The sequence below is a fragment of the Podarcis vaucheri genome, assembly GCF_965113315.1.
Source record: "Podarcis vaucheri genome assembly, chromosome: 6".
NCBI classification, from domain to species: Eukaryota; Metazoa; Chordata; class Lepidosauria; order Squamata; family Lacertidae; genus Podarcis; species Podarcis vaucheri.
Genome location: NC_138764.1, coordinates 14,652,448 through 14,676,750, shown reverse-complemented (window position 1 = coordinate 14,676,750; position 24,303 = coordinate 14,652,448). Strand labels below are relative to the sequence as shown.

General features: G+C 45.9%; 1 protein-coding gene across 4 annotated transcripts; it reads left to right on the top strand.

Moving 5' to 3' along the window:
* Nucleotides 1–13,420: 13,420 nt before the first annotated feature.
* MGST3 (microsomal glutathione S-transferase 3) lies at nucleotides 13,421–24,259 on the top strand. Of its 4 annotated transcripts, none has more exons than XM_082225598.1 (6): nucleotides 13,421–13,524; nucleotides 15,771–15,894; nucleotides 18,769–18,842; nucleotides 20,641–20,698; nucleotides 21,908–21,980; nucleotides 24,046–24,259. In XM_082225598.1, the coding sequence occupies exons 2-6, from the start codon at nucleotides 15,778–15,780 to the stop codon at nucleotides 24,153–24,155; spliced, it is 432 nt and encodes a 143-aa protein (XP_082081724.1). In that variant the 5' UTR covers nucleotides 13,421–13,524; nucleotides 15,771–15,777; the 3' UTR covers nucleotides 24,156–24,259. The 4 variants fall into 4 exon arrangements, with proteins under 4 accessions (XP_082081724.1, XP_082081727.1, XP_082081725.1 ...); XM_082225601.1 differs by having other exon boundaries at nucleotides 13,505–13,534; nucleotides 15,778–15,894; XM_082225599.1 differs by having other exon boundaries at nucleotides 13,519–13,527.
* The last annotated feature ends 44 nt before the right edge of the window (nucleotides 24,260–24,303 follow it).

The window sequence follows — 24,303 nt, the reverse complement described above, 5'->3', positions numbered from 1 at the left end:
GTGAAACCTAAGACGCTGGCAAGTTAGCAATGTCATGTGACTTTAAGTAGTCAAGCTCGTTAAGTTGTTAAGTTGCTCAGTATATAAAGAGTGTTTGTTTTCTCTGTGTGTGGGGCGTGAAGCAAAAATGTCCGAAAGCTCCGGAGGTGTTTCTGTTATCTTTCTGCAATAAACCTGTCTTTGGAAGGACAGGCTTCCCTGTGTCGTTATTTCTTTGCTGCTGAGACTCTGAAGCTTGTACTGCAACAAGAATCTCTGCACTGGACTTAATTAATGCTCTGCAAAGAGAGCTGTTGCTGGTGGCGCAGCGGAAGCGTTTACTGGACCAGTACACAAACTCTCTTAGGTTATGGATCCTTCTACGTTTCTACAGCTGTATTGTGTGCAGAGAAAGTGAAAGCAGCTTTCGAATGACAGAAGACTGGCTTGGTCATAAATCCAGCTCTTAAAGGAACTGAGAGGCTTCAGAGGAGGCTGGAGGCGTCTGAAAAGTGAGTAAGACAAATCCCAAGGGGAAAGAGAAGAAAGGGCACAAAGAGGGAGTAGCAGCAGACCCCAAGAATGGCAGTGGAAAATTTCCAGGTTCCCTTTACAAAGCTGAACTCTGCTAATTATGTGCAGTGGTCTAAGAGGGCTCAAGTCTGGTTGGAAGCCAAAGAAGTGTGGGCTGACTATGTCCAGAGGCGAAAGCCGTTTGTGGCTGTTGCAGCAGATGCCACAGCAGAGCAACAGGCTGCTGCACATGCTCAGAACAGGGAACATGATAAAATGGACACTAAAGCTAGATGCATGTTGATGGTATCGATAGACGATTCCCAATTACCTCATGTGGAAAATTTAAGGTCTGCATTTGAAATTTGGGAAGCTCTTAGGCGAATTCACCATAGAGCCACGCCCGGAGAGAAGGTGAACATTATACGTGCTTTGTATGAGTTGAAATTGAAGCCAGGGGATAGTGTGGTTGAACACACGTCACAGATGACTGAGTATTTCAACCGACTGTCGTCTTTAGGTGTGAATTTTCCTGAAAATATTAAAGTTTATACTCTGCTTAGCAGCCTGCATGCAGAGTTTGAAAACTTAGTACTAACTTTACAAGTTTTGCCAGAGGACCAGCTGAATATGAATTATGTGACTGGTAGATTGTGTGAGCAAGAATATCAACATCATCGAAAACGTATTGATAATTCAAATACCCCAAGGGTTGGATGTTCAGATAATTCCCAGCGTGGGGAAACTAGCAGGCAGAGCTGTAAGGAAGCCTCACAAGTGTCTGCCATGGCCAGCAAGTCATGTTTTTGATGTGGCAGCAGGTTTCATTTGATAGCAAAGTGTCCAGAAAAGCAACAGGAATTTCAACAGTCCAAGGCCAGTTTCCGGAGTTACAGGGGAAGACGACGTGAGAACTACAAGAATCAACGATCCAGAGGGGGAGCAGGTGCTGATAAGGGACTATCTGCAATGGCAGCACAACAGAGTCCTAAAAAGAGCCAACAAACTTTGAAGTGGATAATTGACAGTGGAGCAAGTCACAGTTTAGTTCCAGCGACATCTAGTGGCCGCTTGATGAACTGCAAGACATTGCCAGTTGCAAAAACCGTGACTATAGCAGACAATAGTAAACGAGAAATGAACCTTAAAGGCACAATTTATGTTAACTGTTTGCAAACTAACCTTCCTGTTTTTGTTCTTCCAGGAATGAAGAATGGACTTTTGAGTGTGTCATGCCTGGTAAAAAGTGGTTTTAAGGTTGAGTTTGAAAATGATGTGTGCACCATTTCGAAACAGGGGAAGGAGCTAGTTAAAATTCCCTGTGAGGATGGGCTTTTTGTTTTGGTTGAAGAACAGTTAGCAGCAGGTAGATGTTCAACAGGTGAAGCGCAAGCTAAGTGTGTAAATAAGGCTCCTCATACAGGTTGTGCACATCTACTACACAGAAGGTTAGCTCATATATGCTTTAAGTATGTAAGCAAGATGCCAGATTTAGCTGAGGAGTGTAACATTAAACCCTGTCCAAATTTTCTGGATTGTTGTGCTTGTAAACATGCTAAGGTTAAGACATGTAACTATCCTAGATCTGATAGAGTAAGCAAGAAACCCTTTGAACTTGTGCACACAGACGTGTGTGGCCCTATGCCAGTCAAATCGCTTGGAGGTGCGAGATTTATGCAAATTTTGGTGGATGGCTTTTCAAGGGCTAGTTGGGTTTTCTTTCTGAAAGAAAAATCACAAGCAGCTTCCATCCTGATGGATTGGATTGAAGAAGTTGAATGTAAATTTGACACCAGGGTACGTAAAATACAATCAGATCGTGGTGGGGAATTTGTGAACCACACGCTGGAGACATGGTTAAAAAGGAAAGGTATAGTTCATAGACTTACCAATCCCTATTCACCACAGGAGAATGCAGTTGCCGAAAGAAAATTTCGAACATTACAGGAAGCCATTACTGCTTTGCTGTTTGATTCTGGACTTCCACAGCGTTTTGGGGCTGAGGCTGCACTGTATGCGAATTATACTTTTAACAGAGTGTACAATAGCACAGTAGGCAACACTCCTTACTTCATGCTATTTGGGGAAAAACCAAAAATTGATCAACTAAGAGTTTTTGGATGTCGTGCTTATGTGCTGGTGCCTAGGGCACAACGTAGGAAAGGCGATCCTAGGTCTAAAGCAATGTTTTTCTGTGGTTATCAAGCAAACACAAAAGGTTGGAGATTTGTGAATGTAGAAGGCAATCAAACGAAAATCACAATCAGCAGAAGTACGGAATTTTGTGAACAGGATGGTTGGAATAAAATTCATGGAAATCCTGACATACTATTTGATGTGGTGAACAGTAACAATGAAACTCAGGCCCCAGGGCAGGTATTAGTTCCAGAACAGACTGAGGAATTTGAGTCTGAGGACGAGGGTGAGAAATCGTCTAGTTCACCCAAGTCTGTAAAGTCAGAATCTTCTAGCTCTAAAAGTTCACCTGTACAGCAAGAGAGACGTGTAAAGTCAGAATCAGAAAGTTCTTCAACTACTAGTGACAAACAGGTGACGACTAGTGATTCTGGGTCAGAGGGGGAAACTGAAGGAACATCGCAGGAACTGTTAAGACGTTCTAAGCGTACCAACAAAGGTAAACCTCCTGAAAGGTACCAAGCTATTAGTGTTTGGGCTGGTTTGGCAAATTGCGAACCTGAAAGTTTTGAGGAGGTTGAGCAATTACCCCAGGAGGAGGCCAGTAAGTGGCGTGAGGCCATGCAAAAGGAGTTGAATTCTATGAAAGAACTGGGTGTGTTTTCCATCACCAAACTGCCAGAAGGTACCAAGGCAGTAAGTTGTAGGTGGGTGTACAGGATAAAGACAACAGCGATGGGGAAACCAGAGTACAAAGCAAGGCTTGTAGCTCGAGGTTTTACGCAAAGAAAGGGGTTACATTATTCTGAAGTCTATGCACCCACTTCAAGGAGTGAAACCCTACGGGCACTATTAGCAGTTGCTGCTCAGAAAGGGTTCAAAGTGAATCAATTTGATGTCTCTACAGCTTATCTTCATTCAGACTTGGCTGAAGAGCTCTATATGGAGCTACCACCAGGATTGAAAGTTGGTAAATCAAATCAGGTATGGAAACTACATAAATCTATTTATGGACTCAAGCAATCTGCTCATAATTGGAATGAGTGTTTGAATGACATTTTGGTAGGCATTGGTTTTCGCAGGAGCAAGGCTGACAATTGCTTATATTTCAGAAGTTCAGGAGATGCTCAAGAATCTTTGCTTGTTTATGTAGATGACCTGATTTATACTTCAAAGACACAAGAACAAGTAAAAAAACTAGCCAAAGAGTTAAATAAACACTTCAAAGTTAAGAATCTTGGTGATGTGAAGGTCTATCTTGGTGTTCAGATAGATAGGACCAAAAATGGCAGTTTTCTACTGAATCAAAAGGGCAAGATATTGCAAATGTTGGAAAAGTTTAACATGACGGAGTGTGCAGGTCTTAGAACACCAATGGAAATGGGTTTTGTAAAAGACAATGAGTTCAAGGATAGTGCTGAATTCAAGCGTGCTGAAATCTTTCAGTCAGCACTGGGAAGCTTACTTCATCTTTCGCAATGGAGTAGACCAGATATTGCTTACGCTGTTAACTTACTCAGTAGAGAAGCTTCGAAGCCTAGTGTAAATGCATGGAAAGGAATTCAAAGAGTGTTGAGATATTTACAATACACCAAAGATTTTTGCCTTGAATTGTCTTCGGAAGGACAAGCACAGATTACTTGTTGGGCAGATAGTGATTGGGCAAATTTAAAGGATAGAAAATCAGTGTCTGGCTGTGTAATAAAATTTGGTAACTCTCTGATTGGGTGGAGATCCAAGAAACAGAACCTGATTGCTTTGTCGTCAACAGAAGCTGAGTTCTGTGCCTTATCTGAGTTATGTAGAGATCTAGAATTTTACAAATGTTTGGCACAAGAGATGTATGAAAAGGCCATCACTCCAATCTCTGTATGGGGTGATAATCAACCGTGTCTTAAGTTAGCACAAAATGGGCAGTTTAAAGGTCGTACAAAACATTTGGATATCCGCTTTCAAAATGTTCGTCAAACGGTAAAAGCAGGAATTGTTAAATTAAATTACTGTCCCAGTCATGAAAATCAAGCTGATGGTTTTACAAAACCGCTTGGGTTTCAGCGGCATGAAAACTTTTGTGAAGAAATGGGTCTGAAGTAATTTTTGTTTTTTGTATTGCCAGCGAGAGGGGGTGTTAGGGTGTGAAACCTAAGACGCTGGCAAGTTAGCAATGTCATGTGACTTTAAGTAGTCAAGCTCGTTAAGTTGTTAAGTTGCTCAGTATATAAAGAGTGTTTGTTTTCTCTGTGTGTGGGGCGTGAAGCAAAAATGTCCGAAAGCTCCGGAGGTGTTTCTGTTATCTTTCTGCAATAAACCTGTCTTTGGAAGGACAGGCTTCCCTGTGTCGTTATTTCTTTGCTGCTGAGACTCTGAAGCTTGTACTGCAACAAGAATCTCTGCACTGGACTTAATTAATGCTCTGCAAAGAGAGCTGTTGCTGGTGGCGCAGCGGAAGCGTTTACTGGACCAGTACACAAACTCTCTTACATACTCGTAAGGATTATAAGAATTTTTTGGGACTAAAATCTTTAAATTCGGCTGAAAACAGGAGACAAAAACAGGAAGTCGGTCTTCCGATTCTGCTTAAGATCAAAGCAAAGACTTTAATAAGCGGGAAGCGCATTAAAAAGGACTATAAAAAGAAGTTGCTATAATCGTGCAAAGTTCGAATCTGTTCATCTAGAAGGGAAAAGGACTAGTTTTGGGTTGATTGAATTGATTTGAACTGGAACCTCTCCTCTATTTAATGGATTATAAAAGTTGAAAAACCAAATCGCTGGGCTGCCAGGATAAAAGAGCTGTCAAATTGCGGAAACTGTAGCTAAAACCGGAAGTACTACTGTTGAGCGCTATTTGAGAGTTTTTCCGGTCCAAACAGGAAGCTATTTATCGCAGGAAAAGAAATGAGCCCTCAACAACTTAACCGGCAGAAAAAGATTTTTTTGAAAAAGTCCCTAAGCCCCGGAGTCACAATTTCATCAAAAATCAAACTTTCGGCAATTCACTCAAAAATGCTGCCAAACGGCTGCATATGCTCCCCTGAAAGGTTTGGCGATCGCAACAGAAGGCTTTTTATTGCAGGAAAAGAAATCAGCCCTCAACAACTTAACCGGCAGAAAACAAATTTTGAAAAAAAAACCTTAGCCCCGGGGTCACAATTTCATCAAAAATCTAAATTTTGGTAATTCACTCAAAAATGGGGCCAAACGGTTGCAAATGCTCCCCTGAGAAGTTTGGCGGTTGAAACAGAACGGTTTTTATCACAGGACAGGAAATCAGCCCTCGACAACTTCACCGGCAGAATTTTTTTAAAAAATAAAAAATCCCTATGTCACAATTTCATCAAAAATCTGGCTTTCGGCAATTCACTCAAAAATGGTGCCAAACGGTTGGAAATGCCCCCTGAGAGTTTTGCAGGTCCAAACAGAAGGCTTTTTATCACAGGAAAAGAAATCAGCCCTCAACAACATAACCGGCAAAAAAAGATTTTTTTGAAAATATCTCTAAGCCCCAGGGTCACAATTTCATCAAAAATTTGACTTTTGGCAATACACTCAGAAATGGTGCCAAACGGTTGCAAATGCTCCCCTGAGAGTTTTGCAGGTCCAAACAGAAGGCTTTTTATTGCAGAAAAAGAAATGAGCCCTAAACAACTTCACCGGCAGAAAATGATTTTTTTAAAAAAATCCCTAAGCCCCGGGGTCACAACCTCATCAAAAATCTGACTTTGGGCAATTCACTCAAAAGTGGTGCCAAACCGTGGCAAATGCTCCCCTGAAAGGATTTTCGGTGGAAACAGAAGTCTTTTTATCACAGGACAGGAAATCAGCCCTCGACAACTTTACCGGCAGAAAAAGATTTTTTTGAAAAAATCCCTAAGCCCCGGGGTCACAATTTCTTCAAAAATCTGACTTTCGGCAACTCACTCAAAAATGGTGCCAAATGGTTGCAAATGCTTCCCTGAGAGTTTTTCCGGTCCAAAAAGAAGGCTTTTTATCACAGGACAGGAAATCAGCCCTCGACAACTTCACCGGCAGAAAATGATTTTTTTGAAAAAAAATCCCTAAGCCCCGGGGTCACAATTTCTTCAAAAATCTGACTTTCGGCAATTCACTCAAAAATGGTGCCAAACGGTTGCAAATGCTCCCTTGAGAGTTTTGGCGGTTGAAACAGAAGTCTCTTTATCACAGGACAAGAAATCAGCCCTCGACAACTTCACCGGCAGAAAAAGATTTTTTTGAAAAAATCCCTAAGCCCCGGCGTCACAATTTCATCAAAAATCTGACTTTTAGCAATTTACTCAAAAATGGTGCCAAACGGATGCAAATGCTCCCCTTAGAGTTTTAGCGGTCCAAACAGAAGGCTTTTTATCACAGGAAAAGAAATCAGCCCTCAACAACATAACCGGCAGACCACCGGTATGAAGTTTACTGCATGTAATGCTTTGAAAGAAAATATCATGAAAATGGTATACAGGTGGTAGATGACACCGGTCAAGCTGGCTAAGATATACCATTTGTCCGACAATAAATGTTGGAAGTGTAAGGAGGCTGAGGGGACATTCTTTCATCTTTGGTGGACTTGTCCAAAAGTGAAGGCCTTCTGGGAAATGATTTATAACGATTTAAAAAAGGTGTTTAAGTACACCTTCCCTAAGAAACCGGAGGCCTTCCTTCTGGGCATTGTCGGCCAGAAGGTGTTAAAGAAGGATCGAACTTTTTTCATGTATGCTACCACAGCAGCAAGAATCCTTATTGCTAAGCATTGGAAGACTCAAGATTTGCCCACACTGGAGGACTGGCAGACGCAACTGATGAACTACATGGAACTAGCCGAGATGACTGCCAGGATCCGAGATATGGGAGAAGAAGCAATGGAGGAGGACTGGAAAAAATTTAAGGACTATTTGCAAAAGTATTATAAGTTATATGAACTTTAAGATGACGTATGATTTGGAAGGTTAGCCCCAGCAACGAGAGTGGATTATATATGAAATTGGATAATATTTATGAAAGAATTAAAGTTTAAATGGGTAAAAACGATAATATGCTATATTTTTAGAGTAAATGGAAAATAAGGGATTTGAACTTAAATTGCAATTGAAAGTACAAAGAAATACATGAAACAAGGGTATAACTTGTTGATAATTTTATTGTTAAGAACGCACTATGCGGGAGATGCGAGGAAGTCCGATAGAAATTTGAAATAAGTTGTTGAAATGGTTTTGATTTTCTGTTTTTTTTTTCTTTTTCTATTTTCTATGTTCTTTCTTCTTTCTGTCTTTTCTGTAATTGGAAAAAATGTAATAAAAAATTATTTTTTTAAAAAAAACAACATAACCGGCAGAAAAAGATTTTTTTGAAAATATCTCTAAGCCCCAGGGTCACAATTTCATCAAAAATCTGACTTTTGGCAATACACTCAGAAATGGTGCCAAACGGTTGCAAATGCTCCCCTGAGAGTTTTGCAGGTCCAAACAGAAGGCTTTTTATTGCAGAAAAAGAAATGAGCCCTAAACAACTTCACCGGCAGAAAATGATTTTTTTAAAAAAATCCCTAAGCCCCGGGGTCACAACCTCATCAAAAATCTGACTTTGGGCAATTCACTCAAAAGTGGTGCCAAACGGTTGCAAATGCTCCCCTGAAAGGTTTTTCGGTGGAAACAGAAGTCTTTTTATCACAGGACAGGAAATCAGCCCTCGACAACTTTACCGGCAGAAAAAGATTTTTTTGAAAAAATCCCTAAGCCCCGGGGTCACAATTTCTTCAAAAATCTGACTTTCGTCAATTCACGCTAAAATGCTGCCAAACGGCTGCATATGCTCCCCTGAAAGGTTTTTCGGTGGAAACGGAAGTCTTTTTATCACAGGACAGGAAATCAGCCCTCAACAACTTCACCGGCAGAAAATGATTTTTTTGAAAAAAATCCCTAAGCCCCGGGGTCACAATTTCATCAAAAATCTGACTTTCGGCAACTCACTCAAAAATGGTGCCAAATGGTTGCAAATGCTTCCCTGAGAGTTTTTCTGGTCCAAAAAGAAGGCTTTTTATCACAGGACAGGAAATCAGCCCTCGGCAACTTCACTGGCCGAAAATGATTTTTTTGAAAAAAAATTCCTAAGCCCCGGGGTCACAATTTCTTCAAAAATCTGACTTTCGGCAATTCACTCAAAAATGGTGCCAAACGGTTGCAAATGCTCCCTTGAGAGTTTTGGCGGTTGAAACAGAAGTCTCTTTATCACAGGACAGGAAATCAGCCCTCGACAACTTCACCGGCAGAAAAAGATTTTTTTGAAAAAATCCCTAAGCCCCGGGGTCACAATTTCATCAAAAATCTGACTTTTGGCAATACACTCAGAAATGGTGCCAAACGGTTGCAAATGCTCCCCTGAGAGTTTTGCAGGTCCAAACAGAAGGCTTTTTATTGCAGAAAAAGAAATGAGCCCTAAACAACTTCACCGGCAGAAAATGATTTTTTTAAAAAAATCCCTAAGCCCCGGGGTCACAACCTCATCAAAAATCTGACTTTGGGCAATTCACTCAAAAGTGGTGCCAAACGGTTGCAAATGCTCCCCTGAAAGGTTTTTCGGTGGAAACAGAAGTCTTTTTATCACAGGACAGGAAATCAGCCCTCGACAACTTTACCGGCAGAAAAAGATTTTTTTGAAAAAATCCCTAAGCCCCGGGGTCACAATTTCTTCAAAAATCTGACTTTCGTCAATTCACGCTAAAATGCTGCCAAACGGCTGCATATGCTCCCCTGAAAGGTTTTTCGGTGGAAACGGAAGTCTTTTTATCACAGGACAGGAAATCAGCCCTCAACAACTTCAACGGCAGAAAATGATTTTTTTGAAAAAAATCCCTAAGCCCCGGGGTCACAATTTCATCAAAAATCTGACTTTCGGCAACTCACTCAAAAATGGTGCCAAATGGTTGCAAATGCTTCCCTGAGAGTTTTTCCGGTCCAAAAAGAAGGCTTTTTATCACAGGACAGGAAATCAGCCCTCGACAACTTCACTGGCAGAAAATGATTTTTTTGAAAAAAAATTCCTAAGCCCCGGGGTCACAATTTCTTCAAAAATCTGACTTTCGGCAATTCACTCAAAAATGGTGCCAAACGGTTGCAAATGCTCCCTTGAGAGTTTTGGCGGTTGAAACAGAAGTCTCTTTATCACAGGACAAGAAATCAGCCCTCGACAACTTCACCGGCAGAAAAAGATTTTTTTGAAAAAATCCCTAAGCCCCGGGGTCACAATTTCATCAAAAATCTGACTTTTAGCAATTTACTCAAAAATGGTGCCAAACGGATGCAAATGCTCCCCTTAGAGTTTTAGCGGTCCAAATAGAAGGCTTTTTATCACAGGAAAAGAAATCAGCCCTCAACAACATAACCGGCAGAAAAAGATTTTTTTGAAAATATCTCTAAGCCCCAGGGTCACAATTTCATCAAAAATCTGACTTTTGGCAATACACTCAGAAATGGTGCCAAACGGTTGCATATGCTGCACTGAAAGGTTTGGCGGTGGAAACAGAAGGCTTTTTATCACAGGAAAAGAAATCGGCCCTCAACAATTTAACAGGCAGAATAGGATTATTATTTTTTTGAGAAAATCCTTAAGCCCCGGGGTCACAATCTCATCAAAAATCTGACTTTCAGCAATTCACTCAAAAATGGTGCCAAATGGTTGCAAATGCTCCCCTGTAAGGTCTGGCATTGGAAACAGAAGTCTTTTTATCACAGGACAAGAAATAAGCCCTCGACAACTTAACCGGCAGAAAAGATTTTTTTGAAAAAATCCCTAATCCCCGGGGTCACAATTTCATCAAAAATTTGACTTTCGGCAATTCACTCAAAAATGGTGCTAAGCGGTTGCAAATGCTCCCCTGAGAGTTGTGGCGGTTGAAACAGGAGGCTTTTTATCAAAGGAAAAGAAATCAGCCCTCGACAAGTTAACCGGCAGAAATAGATTTTTTTGAAAAAGTCCCTAAGCCCCGGGGTCACAATTTCATCAAAAATCTGACTTTCGGCAATTCACTCAAAAATGGTGCCAAGCGGTTGCAAATACTCCCCTCAGAGGTTTGGCGGTTGAAACAGAACGGTTTTTATCACAGGACAGGAAATCAGCCCTCGACAACTTCACCGGCGGAATTTTTTTTTTAAAAAAAAATCCCTAAGCCCCGGGGTCACAATTTCATCAAAAATCTGACTTTCGGCAATTCACTCAAAAATGGTGCCAAACGGTTGCAATTGCTCCCCTGAACAGGTTGGCGGTGGAAACAGAAGTCTTTTTATCACAGGACAAGAAACAAGTCCTCAACAATTTAACCGGCAGAAAAAAAAATTATTGGAAAAAAAGACACCTCAGCCCCGGGGTCACAATTTCATCAAAAATCTGACTTTCGGCATTTCACTAAAAAAAATGGTGCCAAACGGTTGCAAATGCTCCCCTGAGAGTTTTAGCGGTTGAAACAGGAGGCTTTTTATCACAGGACAAGAAATCAGCCCTCAACAACATAACCGGCAGGAAAAGATTTTTTTGAAAAAAAACCTCTCAACCCCGGGGTCACAATTTCATCAAAAATCTGACTTTCGGCAATTCACTCAAAAATGGTGCCAAATGGTTGCAAATGCTCCCCTGAGAGTTTTGGTGGTCGAAACAGAAGGCTTTTTATCACAGGACAAGAAATCAGCCCTTGACAACTTCACCGGCAGAAAAAGATTAGAACATAGAAACATAGAAACAGATAAGAACATTGGCATGATTATTGTAATAACCTGCAGTTTCATAACAGTATATATTTAAAATAATGAATGAGCAAATTAAGTTAATTTGGATGTGCCAAAGAACATACAGTCATACCTCATGTTACGTTTGCTTCAGGTTGCATGTTTTCAGGTTGCGTCCCGCAGCGAACTAGAAGTAATGGAACAGGTTACTTCCGGGTTTTGCCACACGCGCAAACGCACAAAATGACGTCACACACATGTGCAGAAGCAGCGAATCGTGACCCGCGCATGCACAGACCCGCGTTGTGTTCTTTTCAGGTTGCGAATGGGCCTCCGGAACGGATCCCATTCACAACCAGAGGTACCACTGTAAATTTAAGGAACCGCAGAAAGAGGGGGAAAGAAGTTGAGTTTTAAATGTCAAAAGCATTGTATAGTTAGCATAGCTGTCAACCTTCCCTTTTTTGCGGGAAATTCCCTTATTCCGGCACAGTTTCACGCTGCTTCCCGCTGCTATCCCAGATTGTTAGATATCCTGTAGACTGTCCCCGGGACAGGTGAGGCTGCTGATCCCTTATTTTCAAGGCTGCTGATCACTTATTTTCAAATCTGAAAGTTGACAGCTATAAAAGTTAGTGAAACGAAGATCATGGCCACTGGTCCCATCACCTCCTGGCAAATAGAAGGGGAAGAAATGGGAGGCAGTGAGAGATTTTACTTTCTTGGGCTCCATGATCACTGCAGATGGTGACAGCAGCCACAAAATTAAAAGACGCCTACTCCTTGGGAGAAAAGCAATGACAAACCTAGAAAGCATCATAAAAAGCAGAGACATCACCTTGCCAACAAAGGTCCGTATAGTAAAAGCTATGGTTTTCCCAGTAGTGATGTATGGAAGTGAGAGCTGGACCAAGGCTGATTGCCGAAGAATTGATGCTTTTGAATTATGGTGCTGGAGGAGACTCTTGAGAGTCCCGTGGATTGCAAGAAGATCAAACCTATCCATTCTGAAGGAAATCAGCCCTGAGTGCTCACTGGAAGGACAGATCGTGAAGCTGAGGCTCCAATACTTTGGCCACCTCATGAGAAGACTCCCTGGAAAAGACCCTGATGTTGGGAAAGATGGAGGGCACAAGAGAAGGGGACGACAGAGGACAAGATGGTGGGACAGTGTTCTCGAACAGTGGCGTAGCGTGGGGGGTGCAGGGGGGCCAGCCGCACCGGGCGCAACATCTGGGGGGGGCACTTGCACTCGCAGCTCTCTGCCCCTACCTGACTCTCTCTCTCTCACTGCAGTGCTGGCTGTGCGAATCCGATCCGAGCCGCTGGGTCACCGCCCACTGTGGAGGGGGTGGGTGCCAGGCGTGCGGTGCCGAGAGAGAGTGAGGGACTATCTGGGGGAGGGACAGTGCAGCGGCCGCCCAGCGCAGCGCTGAGCGCGGGAGAGAACCACACTAGACCAGCCCAGGCAGCAGCAAGAAGAAGCTGGCAGCGGCGGCAGGTTAGGGGGTTAGGGGGCACAAATTACTTGCCTTGCCCCAGGTGCTGACAACCCACGCTACGCCGCTGTTCCCGAAGCTACTAAAATGAGTTTGGCCAAACTGCGGGAGGCAGTGGAAGACAGGAGTGCCTGGCGTGCTCTGGTCCATGGGGTCACCAGTGGCGTAGCGTGGGTTGTCAGCACCCAGTAATTTGCGCCCCCTAACCCGTGGATTTGCGCCCCCTAACCCTAACCCCCAGATGTTGCGCCCGGTGCGGCCGGCCCCCCCTGCACCCCCCACGCTACGCCACTGGGGGTCACGAAGAGTCGGACACGACTAAACGACTAAACAACAACATAAACCTGAAAAACATAATATATATTTTTTAAAAAAGGCTAACTAGGCAATGTTTTTTAAAAAACCTTTATTAAATTTTATTTATACTAGGCCTAACTAGACCTATCTAGGCAATGCTAATGTTCACAGAGAGAGAGAGAGACAGAGATGTACTCAAACTTTCCTCTCTCCATTGGAGAGGGCGCTCTTGCGCGCTCCGCGTTTCGGAGCAGCCGCGCCCTCGGGTGGATCCGCCCCGACGTGGGCTGGGCTTCCCGGGCAACCCTTCGCTCTCGGCCCGGGGCGGCGCTGCGTTTCACGGCGTGCACTTGCTGGGCGGCGGCGGCGGCGACGGTGGTGAGTCCGGGTCGACGGGGCGGGCGGACGGGAGGACGAGGGTCTTCGGAGCCGGGCAGAGCTTCCCGCGGCCGTGCGCCCTGCTCGGCCCTTTCCCCGGCTCTTGGGTCCGGTGGCCCCTGGCTGAGCTCGGGCTTCGCGGGCCAAGTTCCTCCCGCCCCGTCCGCCGGGGCGCTTTTGCCCTTCGCGCGCGACTCCCAGCCCCAGCGGCGAAGCTGGCGGCTCCCGGACCTCGAGTGCGAATCCTGCCGGCTGCAAGCCGCTGCAGGTCGGGCTGAGATTGTGGCGAGGCTTGACAGCGCGTCTCTGGAAATGGCAGGGCTTGTGATCAAATAGCATAGAGAGCATAGGGGTGCAAGGGGACCCTGGGCATCATCTAGTCCAACCCCCCTGCAATGGCAGCTGTCCCATGCGGGGATCGAACCTGCAACCTTGGCGTTCTCAGCGCCACACTCTCACCAACTGAGCTCAACATGCCAGAAGATGGGGCTTTTGTCCAGGGCTGGCAGGATGCTGCCAACCCCTTGCCCGGGGGGGGGGCGTCCTTCAGCAGAGGGTGTCTGACTTTCAGCCTTGTGGAATGAGTAAGGGCTGTTAGAGTAGTGCGTTGGCGGCAAGTCGGTTCCCTCGCATAATTTTGCCCCAAGCAACTGGTTTGCGATTTCCTAGTGCTGTTCCCATTCTCCGAAACCACATTCTAGGCTTTTCACATGAGCAGTTGACTCAGTGGAGGGGCTTTCTCCCCTTTGTGGCAAGCGGACGCCTCTGGAATGAAGTGTGGGCTTGACCTGATATGTTGTTGCTGCTGTTGTTTAGTCGTGTCCGACTCTTCGTGAACCCCTGGACCGGAGCACTCCAGGCACTCCTGTCTTCCACTGCCTCCCGCAGTTTGGTCAAACTCATGTTGATAGCTTTGAGAACACTGTCCCGCCATCTCGTCCTCTGTCCTCCCCTTCTCCTTGTGCCCTCCATCTTTCCCAACATCAGGGTCTTTTCCAGCAAGTCTTCTCTTCTCATGAGGTGGCCAAAGTATTGGAGCCTCAGCTTCAGGATCTGTCCTTCCAGTGAGCACTCAGGGCTGATTTCCTTCAGAATGGATAGGTCTGATATATCTGGGGCAAATCACGCCGCCTGCCGCCTGCTCCGGAGGACTGAGCATTGCAAGGGAGGTGGGCATGGCAGTTGTACAGTTTAACTTGTTGAGGTGAAAGAGCATCAGGTTGCAGATAAGCCGCCCCTGTGTGTTCAGACTTTGCACCTTAATGACTCTTGGTGGGGCAATTTTACACAAGGTGAACCCGCTCGCTGTTGCTTTTTCTTCCAGACCAGGCCTTCAAGTCCCTGGGCCCTCAACTTTGCCCAGACTTGGCTGCCGCACGAAGTGCAATTTCCTTTGTCACTGAGACATAGTAGAGGGAAAATCCTGCAAAAAGCCAGCCTCTGGCCCAGAGCACTTTATAGCTGCCTCCTGGCATCCTTTGATCTTTGTCTTCCTCCTTTCCAGTACTTCAAGCTCAGGCGGTTCCTCTGGGTGCATCGCTGGGGTTTTCAGCCTAGGATTTTTGCTATTGTGGGAAGCGGGTGTTGCTTGCGAAAAGCCTCCCTTGAGCGTATAGATTTCAACTTCATAGGCAAGTTTGGCAGATATCCGGAGATCTGGGGTGGTTGGTTAAGACAGAGTGGAGTATCTGGCATGTTTGATGCAGGCATTTGGAGATAGAGAATGTCATGGGGAAACATGCTAGTAGTTTGAAACTGTGCTTGCACCCTGGCGCATGTATGTGCTGCAACAACAGCTCTTCACTCCTCGATCCTGCAAGGACTTGTTGCAAAGGCATCGTCTATCTGATCTGAATATGCGCAGACTGACACACTAATCTAGAGTCAGGGGCATTTTGGGGAACATTAATTTTATTAACAGCCACTCAAATCAGACATTGCCCTCATGGGACTTGTTTATGGAGGAGAGATAAGATTGCTGGCCTCTGGAAAAATAGCGCTGGCTCTCATTTCTGACTCCTCAACAGTAATGTTGATGGCTCTAGCTATAATAGTAGAGAAATAAACATGTTTTTCATGGGGGTCAGAAAAATGACCAGCAGCAGCATCGATAAATCTCAGGAGGGAGGGAGCTTAGTAGCAGAGGCACCACCACAGAAAAGGCCGGGCGGGGGCGGGGGCGGGGGCTGTTTAGCGATTCTGATTCTTGGGCTTGAACTAACCTTCCCCTTTTCCCCTCTCCTCAGTGCCAAGATGGTGGTTCTCTCAAAGGAATATGGCTATGTGATTCTCACCGGTGCTGCCAGTTTCATCTTGGTAACACACCTTGCCATCAATGTGGGGAAAGCCCGCAAGAAATACAATGTTCAGGTGAGTTGCTGCATCACGACTCTGGGAAGGCAAGAGTACAGACGCAGCATATCCAATATAATCTGATCATTCTGCTTATTTCCTGTGGGGTCTGTTCTTCTTTTTTTCAAAGAACCATGTTTTTTCAGACCTCATGGCCAGTGGCGTGGGATTTTTCCCCTTTGCTGGCTGGAAAGTGGGTGGGTTTCCCCCCGCCTCTTTCCTTTGGTGCGCTCTTGAGTAAGCCATGTGCAAATGGAACAATGCAGGCAGCTATCGCTACTTTCTGCCAGGTGACATGCTGCCTCCGTGGAACCTCCATAGTCAAAGGCAGTGTACCGCTGAGATGGCTCTTCCCTTCCTGTCCTGCTTGCAAACACCCAAATAACACTTGGATGGCCGTTGGTGGAAACGGCCTAGATAGACCATGAATCTGTTCCAGTTCTGGTGTTTACACGCATTATGTAGGCAGGCCTTGAAGGTGGCTTGGGGTGTCCTTGACAGTAGATTTGATCTTCACAGCATAGCTTCCAACTCTCTCTGGTTTTTCAATCTGTGAGGACTTGGGCAAGGAATTTGGGAGTTGGCTTTTGCAAACGCCCACAGCTGGCAGCGCTGCACAAATGTTTCTGATCTGAAAGCTGCCGCGGAGGAATGAGCTGCAGGGTGGCTTTTGTGATTCTCAAGCTGCTAGCAACGCTTCAGGAGCCGTTTTGCAGAGGTCTCCAAAACAGGGGAGTCTTGTTAGAAACCCTCCGCTCCAATTTGTGCACAGAAAAAACTTCCTCCCCTCTTCCTGGAAGGCTTTGGTGCCGCAGTTAGGAAGGAGGCCAGAGGGTGTGTCTGCTCTGCTCTGCGTTGGTGAGTCATAAGCCCCTCTAAAAACAACTGGAGCCGGGCTTTGTGAATGGTTTCTCGTGGCTCAGGGATGGGTGGGGGACTTCAGCCACAAGACTGGCAAGCCGTGTCCCTACCACTCCTCTCCCTTGGCACTCTCACTTCTGTGTTAGTTAACTCCTGCAAAGAGCCTTTGACATGCACTTTGCAGGCAAACATAAAGGGAGAAGAAGCAACTTGGGAGGGGAGGGTCGCTGCTGTTGTGTTTGGGCTCTTATTCCCCCTTGTGGCAAGTGACCTGGCTTGTTTCAGCTGCTACTGTTTGCTGAACCCTACATTGGCTCCCAGTACGTTTTGGTGCTGACCTTTAAAGCCCTAAACGGCCTTGGTCCTGTATATCTGAAGGAGCGTCCCTACCCCCATCGTTCTACCCGGACACTGAGGTCCAGCACCGAGGGCCTTCTGGCAGTTCCCTCACTGCGAGAAGCCAAGTTACAGGGAACCAGGCAGAGGGCCTTCTCGGTAGTGGCGCCTTCCCTGTGGAACACCCTCCCACCAGATGTCAAAGAGAACAACAACTACCAGGCTTTTAGAAGACATCTGAAGGCAGCCCTGTTTAGGGAAGCTTTTAATGTTTGATGTATTATAGTATTTTAATATTCTTTTGGAAGCCGCCCTGAGTGGCTGGGGAAGCCCAGCCAGATGGGCGGGGTATAAATAATAAATTATTATTATTATTATTATTATTATTATTATTATTATTATTATTATTATTATTTACTTTGCTTGGCTGCTTCCGGGTCTGGGGAAAAAGAGAGTTTCTTCCTCTGCTGCCATGGTGGGAAGGCTTGTAGCAGAAGGCAAGGGAAAGATGGCGGGAAAACAGGAAAGTCTCACACAGAAGGAGCCCACTCAGACACAAAGTTTTAATTCACCTACCTAACATGGTATGTCTATGAATGTGTGTTTCCGGCAAAGTGCAAAACAGAAGCCCCATCAGTCAGTAGCTACTATAGCTCCATTCCTTGTGTGCCCATTGGGTGTGGGAATAGAGTAACACATTGATCACTAGGTAGCACATGGAACACTTAAACGGCTCAGGACCGCAATACCTTAAGGACTGCCTCTTTCCATATGAACCTACCCGGACCCCGACATCATCTTCAGAGGCCCTCCTTTGTGTGCCGCCTCCTTGAAAGGCCCGAAGGGTGGCGACACAAGAACGGGGCCTTCTCTGCAGTGGCTCCCCATCTGTGGAATGCTCTCCCCAGGGAGGTTCGCGTGACGCCTTCATTATACACCTTTAGGCGCCAGGCAGAAATGTTCCTTTTTAACCAGGCCTTTGGCTGATCTGATTGTCATCCTATGCCCTTTTAAAATGTGGATTGCTTTTTTGTGGGTGGCTATTGGGTTGTTGTTTTTATTCTTATTATGTGGTTTGTGGTTTTATATTTTGATTTTATTCTGTAAACCGCCCTGAGATCCCCTGGGTAGTAATAATAATAATAATAATAATAATAATAATAATAATTATTTATTTATACCCCACCAATCTGGCTGGGCTTCCCCATAGGGGAAGGGTATAGGGCGCTACAATGGTGCCCCGCAAGACGAATGCCTCGCAAGACGGAAAACTCGCTAGACGAAAGAGTTTTCCGTTTTGGAGGTGCTTCGCAAAACAAATTTCCTATGGGCTTGCTTCGCAAGACAACAATGTCTTGCGAGTTCCTGCGGGGGTTTTTTCCTCCCCCCCTTTTTCTAAGCCGCTAAGCCGCTTATCAGCTGATCCGATCAGCAGATAAGCCGCTAAAAGCCGCTAAAACCTAATAGCTAATAGCGCTAATCCGCTAATCCGTCAATGGGCTTGCTTCGCAAGACAAAAAAACCGCTAGACGAAGAGAATCACAGAATGGATTCTTTTCGTCTTGCGAGGCACCACTGTATATAAATTACAACAACAACACTTTTCTCCTCCAACTCCACAGTTGATGAGGTGTGGACATTTACTTTCTTTCTTTCTCTCTCTCTCCCCCTTCCCCCACTAACCTCCCTCAAAAGTACCCAAACATGTACAGCACAGACCCTGAAAATGGACATCTCTTCAACTGTATCCAGAGGGCACACCAGAACACGTGAGTAGCCCTCGGCACGAGGAGTTTAATTTTGGTTTCTTAAGTGTTTAATGCATCGACTGGGGCAGCTGCTTCTGTCTTGGGACACCATTCTCAGTGCAGCAATCCCTGCCCTGCTGCCTGTAGTAGCCGTAATAAAAACACTTGGGGAAATTCATATTCTAAATGCCTGTCTAAAGGTAAAGGTAAAGGTACCCCTGCCCATACGGGCCAGTCTTGCCAGACTCTAGGGTTGTGCGCCCATCTCACTCAAGAGGCCGTGGGCCAGCGCTGTCCGAAGACACTTCCGGGTCACGTGGCCAGCGTGACATCGCTGCTCTGGCGAGCCAGAGCCGCACACGGAAACGCCGTTTACCTTCCCGCTGGTAAGCGGTCCCTATTTATCTACTTGCACCCGGAGGTGCTTTCGAACTGCTAGGTTGGCAGGCGCTGGGACCGAACGACGGGAGCGCACCCCGCCGCAGGGATTCGAACTGCCGACCTTTCGATCGGCAAGCCCTAGGCGCTGAGGCTTTTACCCACAGCACCACCTGCGTCCCTAAATGCCTGTCTAGCCCCCTGCAATGCAGGAATCTCAACAAAAGCATCCCTGAGACATGGCCACCCAACCTCTGCTTTAAAACCTCCAGGCAAGGAGAATCCAACACCTTCCAAGGGAGTCAAATGGCCCTTACCACCAGAAAGTTCCTCCTGGTGTTTAGCTGGAATCTCCTTTCTTGTAACCTGAAGCCATGGGTTCGAGTCCTACCCTCCAGTGCAGGAGAAAACAAGCCTGTTCCCTCCTCCGTGTGTCAGCCCTTGAGATTGCCTTTTGACTGCCGAGTGTCTTGCTACGGCCAATGGCTTGTCAGCAAAAGGCTTGTCGGAGGCAGATGGTTCAGAAGTTTGCATTGCTGGAGCACAGAGCTCATGCAACAGCCAGGAAGGTGGGTTACGGAATCCCAGGGAAATTTCCAGCTTTTGGAAGCGAAATTTTGCTGACCTTTCCTGCCGAGAGAGAGCATGCGATTCCTACATCAATATATGTTGGGAGTCCCTTCTTTGGACCGTTGCACATCAACTGTGTACAGTGGTGCCTCGCAAGACGAAAAGAATCCGTTCTGTGATTCTCTTCGTCTAGCGGTTTTTTTGTCTTGCGAAGCAAGCCCATTGACGGATTAGAGGATTAGCGCTATTAGCGGCTTTTAGCGGCTTTTAGCGGCTTATCAGCCTATCGGATCAGCTGATAAGCGGCTTAGCGGCTTAGAAAAAGGGGGGGAGGAAAAAAACCCCGCAGGAACTTGCAAGACATTTTCGTCTTGCGAAGCAAGCCCATAGGAGATTCGTTTTGCGAAGCACCTCCAAAACGGAAAACTCTTTTGTCTAGCGAGTTTTCCGTCTTGTGAGGCATTCGTCTTGCGGGGCACCACTGTACCTGCCTCGGCCTTCGTTTTCTCCCCTTTATATACGAATCCTTGATATTCCGCTCTGAGCCTCATCTTAATTTATGTGTGCACATCCCAGAGGTTGGAATGGGGAAGATATAATAAGGGGTATACTGTGCAATAAGGGATACACTCCATGGTGCCCTGACAGAGCTGCCGAGGCCTGACTTTTCCCGTAACAGGAAGGCATCATTGCAAGCGTGCAAATTATTCAGGGACAGCTGTGAAATCTGCTGCCTTCTTCCTTGCAGTCTCTTGTTGAGAATGATGGTCCTGGTCTCTGACACCAGCTGGCACAAATGAGGGAGCTCATTCCAGGCCATTTAAAAACAGATACAAAGCCACAACGCACACACCTGTCTCTGTTCTTGCAGGTTAGAAGTGTATTCCTCCTTCTTATTCTTTCTTGGAGTGAGCGGAGTCTACTTCCCGGTAAGTACCAAGATGAGAGACTTGGGGGTTTGTTTTTCCCCAGGCTGCTCAGAGGAAGCAAAGCCCGGGTGTGACTGCGAAGCCCAAAGTACTTGATTCCATGCTATAGTTTCTCTGGAAAAGAGCTCAGGAACATCCATACAGTGTGGTGTGGTGGTTAAGAGCAGTGGACTCATAATCTGGTGAACCGGGTTCGATTCCCTGCTCCTCCACATGCAACTGCTGGGTAACCTTGGGCTAGTCACACTTCTCTCTGAAGATTTTAATGTTTAATAGGTTATTGTATTTTAGTCTTCTGTTGGAAGCCACCCAGAGTGGCTGGGGAAACCCAGCCAGATGGGTGGGGTATAAATAATAAAAAAATATTATATTATTATCTCTCTGCCTCACTCACCTCACAGAGTGTTTGTTGTGGGGGAGGAAGGGAAACGAGATTGCTAGCCGCTTTGAGACTCCTTAGGGTAGTGATAAAGCGGGATATCAAATCCCAGGAGGACTCCAAAACTTGTTTACAGGAGAGTGTAATCAAGTCCAGAAAAGGCAGTTGACCAGTTTCCTGGACACGGGAACCACCGCTCAACTAGGTCTCTGCCTTCTCAGGACTGAAACGCCTCTTATTGGTTCCCGTTCTGCACTCCACTGTGTCCAGGCAGCTGCTCCTGATTCAAACGTTGCCATAGAATTGTTGCAAGAGACCCCAAGGGTCATCCAGTCCAACGCCCTGCAATGCAGGGATCTCAACTAAAGCATCCATGACAGATGGCCACCCAACCTCTGCTTAAAAACGTCTAAGGAAGGAGAATACATAGCCATCCGAGGGGAGTCCGTTCCACTGTCGGAACAGCTCTCAGTGTCATCATACTGATGACCACTCCCTCCAAAACCTCTAGTGACTGCCCCCTGTTTAATAATGATGATGATGATGATGATGATGATGATGATGATGATATATTATTTATACCCTGTCCATCTGGTTGGGCTTCCCCAGCCACTTTTGGTGGCTTCCAACAAAATATTAAAATACAGTAATGTATCAAACATTAGAAGCTTCCCTAAACAGGGCTGCCTTCAGATGTCTTCTAAAAGTCATACAGATGTTAAAACCAAACTGGGGACAAAATGGAAGCTGATGTCCTCTTCCCTGTTGCACATTCATATCAGCACCAGTTCTCTCAGTTTGCAGTGACTATTTCTGCTTTTCCCCCCCAGCGGGTCGCTACAGGACTCGGTGCATCTTGGATCATCGGAAGACTGCTTTATGCTTATGGCTACTACACAGGAGGTGGGTTTATGGGGCTGGTTAAACGCAATCCATTCGTCGCCTGCAGAGCTGCTCTGATTGGACAGTTTTCCTTGGATTCCCAATTGGATCTGTTGCCAAACTCTTCCATGCACTGTGCAAGAGCTTGGAAACCAGAGCAAATAGTTGGGAATCAAGAGGAAGGGTCTATCTTATGCTTCTCCCCCCCCCATAAGAGTAGGAAGCTATGTTTAGAATGAAAATAGTGGGATTTTGTCCCATTATGCCATGGGTAGGCAAACTAAGGCCCAGGGGCCGGATCCGGCCCAATCGCCTTCCAAATCCAGCCCGCAGACTGTCCGGGAATCAGCGTGTTTTTACATGAGTAGAATGTGCCCTTTAAAATGCATCTCTGGGTTATTTGGGGGCATAGGAATTCGTTCATTTTTTATTTTTTTTCAAAATATAGTCCGGCCCCCCACAAGGTCTGAGGGACAGTGGACTGGCCCCCTGCTGAAAACGTTTGCTGACCCCTGCTTATGCAATGCCTTAACTCCATCCTCCTTTGCCAGAAAAAGAGAAAGCCCTATACATTCTGTGGAGCACATACTGAAGTGTTGACTCAAGAGTAGAGAAGCACACTGATAATTTCATTGCTTTTTTTTTTTTTGCAAACCGCTTTGGGGTGGTGGTGGTTTTACAATCAAGCAAAATATAAATTTTGGGAAATCAATAAAATAAATATTTCACATATGGAACACTAGATGATATACACAGGGGGTCTCAAGGTTGCACACATGCCCCCCCTCCAAACACACCCCAAAATCTCAAAACTACCGGACTTCTCCCCGCTTAGAATCAGCAAGGTTGCTGGTTTTTGTTTTCAAATTTATTTATTTGCAAAATGCTTATAGACCACCATCTCATGCATAACATCAAGGCAGCGTGCAACGTTATTTTACAAATACATTGTTGTGGTGGTTGTCATCCGTCTGTCTTGAGAGACAGTGGAGTGCACCTTCCAGGGTGAAGTCAAACGGCTGGAGAATCACAGCGCCTGCTGTGGCTGCAGAGACTGGTAACTCATAACTGCATTGTTTTCCCTACATCACCAGCACCAAAGTGACCTCTCGGGGGGGCAAGCCTGGGCAGGTCCTCTCTAGAAGGTGTGAGAAGGAGCAGTCTAGGAAAGCAGAAATAGTAGTTCATGAATGTGTGTCCTGCTGACATTTGGCCGCCAAAGCCTCTTTAACTTTTTGTACTGAAGCCTGTGTCTTGCCTTTGATAGGGTATCTTGAAGGGGACGGTAAAAATTTAAAACCTCATGTTTTAGAGCAGGCATAGGCAGTGGCGTAGCGTGGGTTGTCAGCACCCGGGGCAAGGCAAGTAATTTGCGCCCCCTAACCTGTGGATTTGCACCCCCTAACCCATGGATTTGCGCCCCCTAACCCCCAGATGTTGCGCCCGGTGCGGCCGCCCCCCCTGCACCCCCCACGCTACGCCACTGGGCATAGGCAAACTTGGCCCTCTAGATGTTTTTTGAGACTACAATTCCCATCATTCCTGACCACTGGTCCTGTTGGCTAGGGATGATGGGAGTTGTAGTCCCAAAACATCTGGAGGGCCAAGTTTGCCTGTGCCTGTTTTAGAGGTACAAAACAACCACTGAGGAGTTTATCCTAGGTAGATTGCAGTACAGTGGACGCTCGGGTTGCGAACGTGATCCGTGCGGGATGCACATTCGCAAACTGCGTCTGCGCACATACGGGTTGCGATTTGGCGCTTCTGCGCATGCGCAAAGCGTGATTTAGCACTTCTGCACATGTGCGACTGCCAAAACCCGGAAGTAACCCGTTCTGGTACTTCCGGGTTTCCGTGGTCCGCAGCCCGAAAAAACCCAATCTGAAGCGGCTGTAACCTGAAGTATGACTGTATACTGTACACGACAACTGCCCTTTCTCCATCCTGCACGCTTTGAAAGTTTTGGCGCTCTGGCTGGGTAGCTGAAAAGACAGGCTTCTTGTAACAAGTGAAGCTGGGATATCAGCTGCTCACCTTGCTTCTCATACCGAGAGGGAGTCGTGTGAACCTCACCTTTTCCTTACAGATCCCAAGAAACGAAACCGAGGAGTCCTCGGCTCTTTGGCGCTTCTCGGATTGGCAGGGACCACCGTTTACTCTGCTTTTGTGCATCTTGGCTGGGTGTGCGATAACTAGATGACACCTCCTCTATGGCTTCCTGGGAAGCCTTTAAATCTTTCAATAATGCAATTATATTTTAATTATTAAAAAAATCAAATAAAAGCCAACACTAACCATAACTGCTCTCTTTCCCTTCATTCTTGATATGATCTGTTTGTAAGCC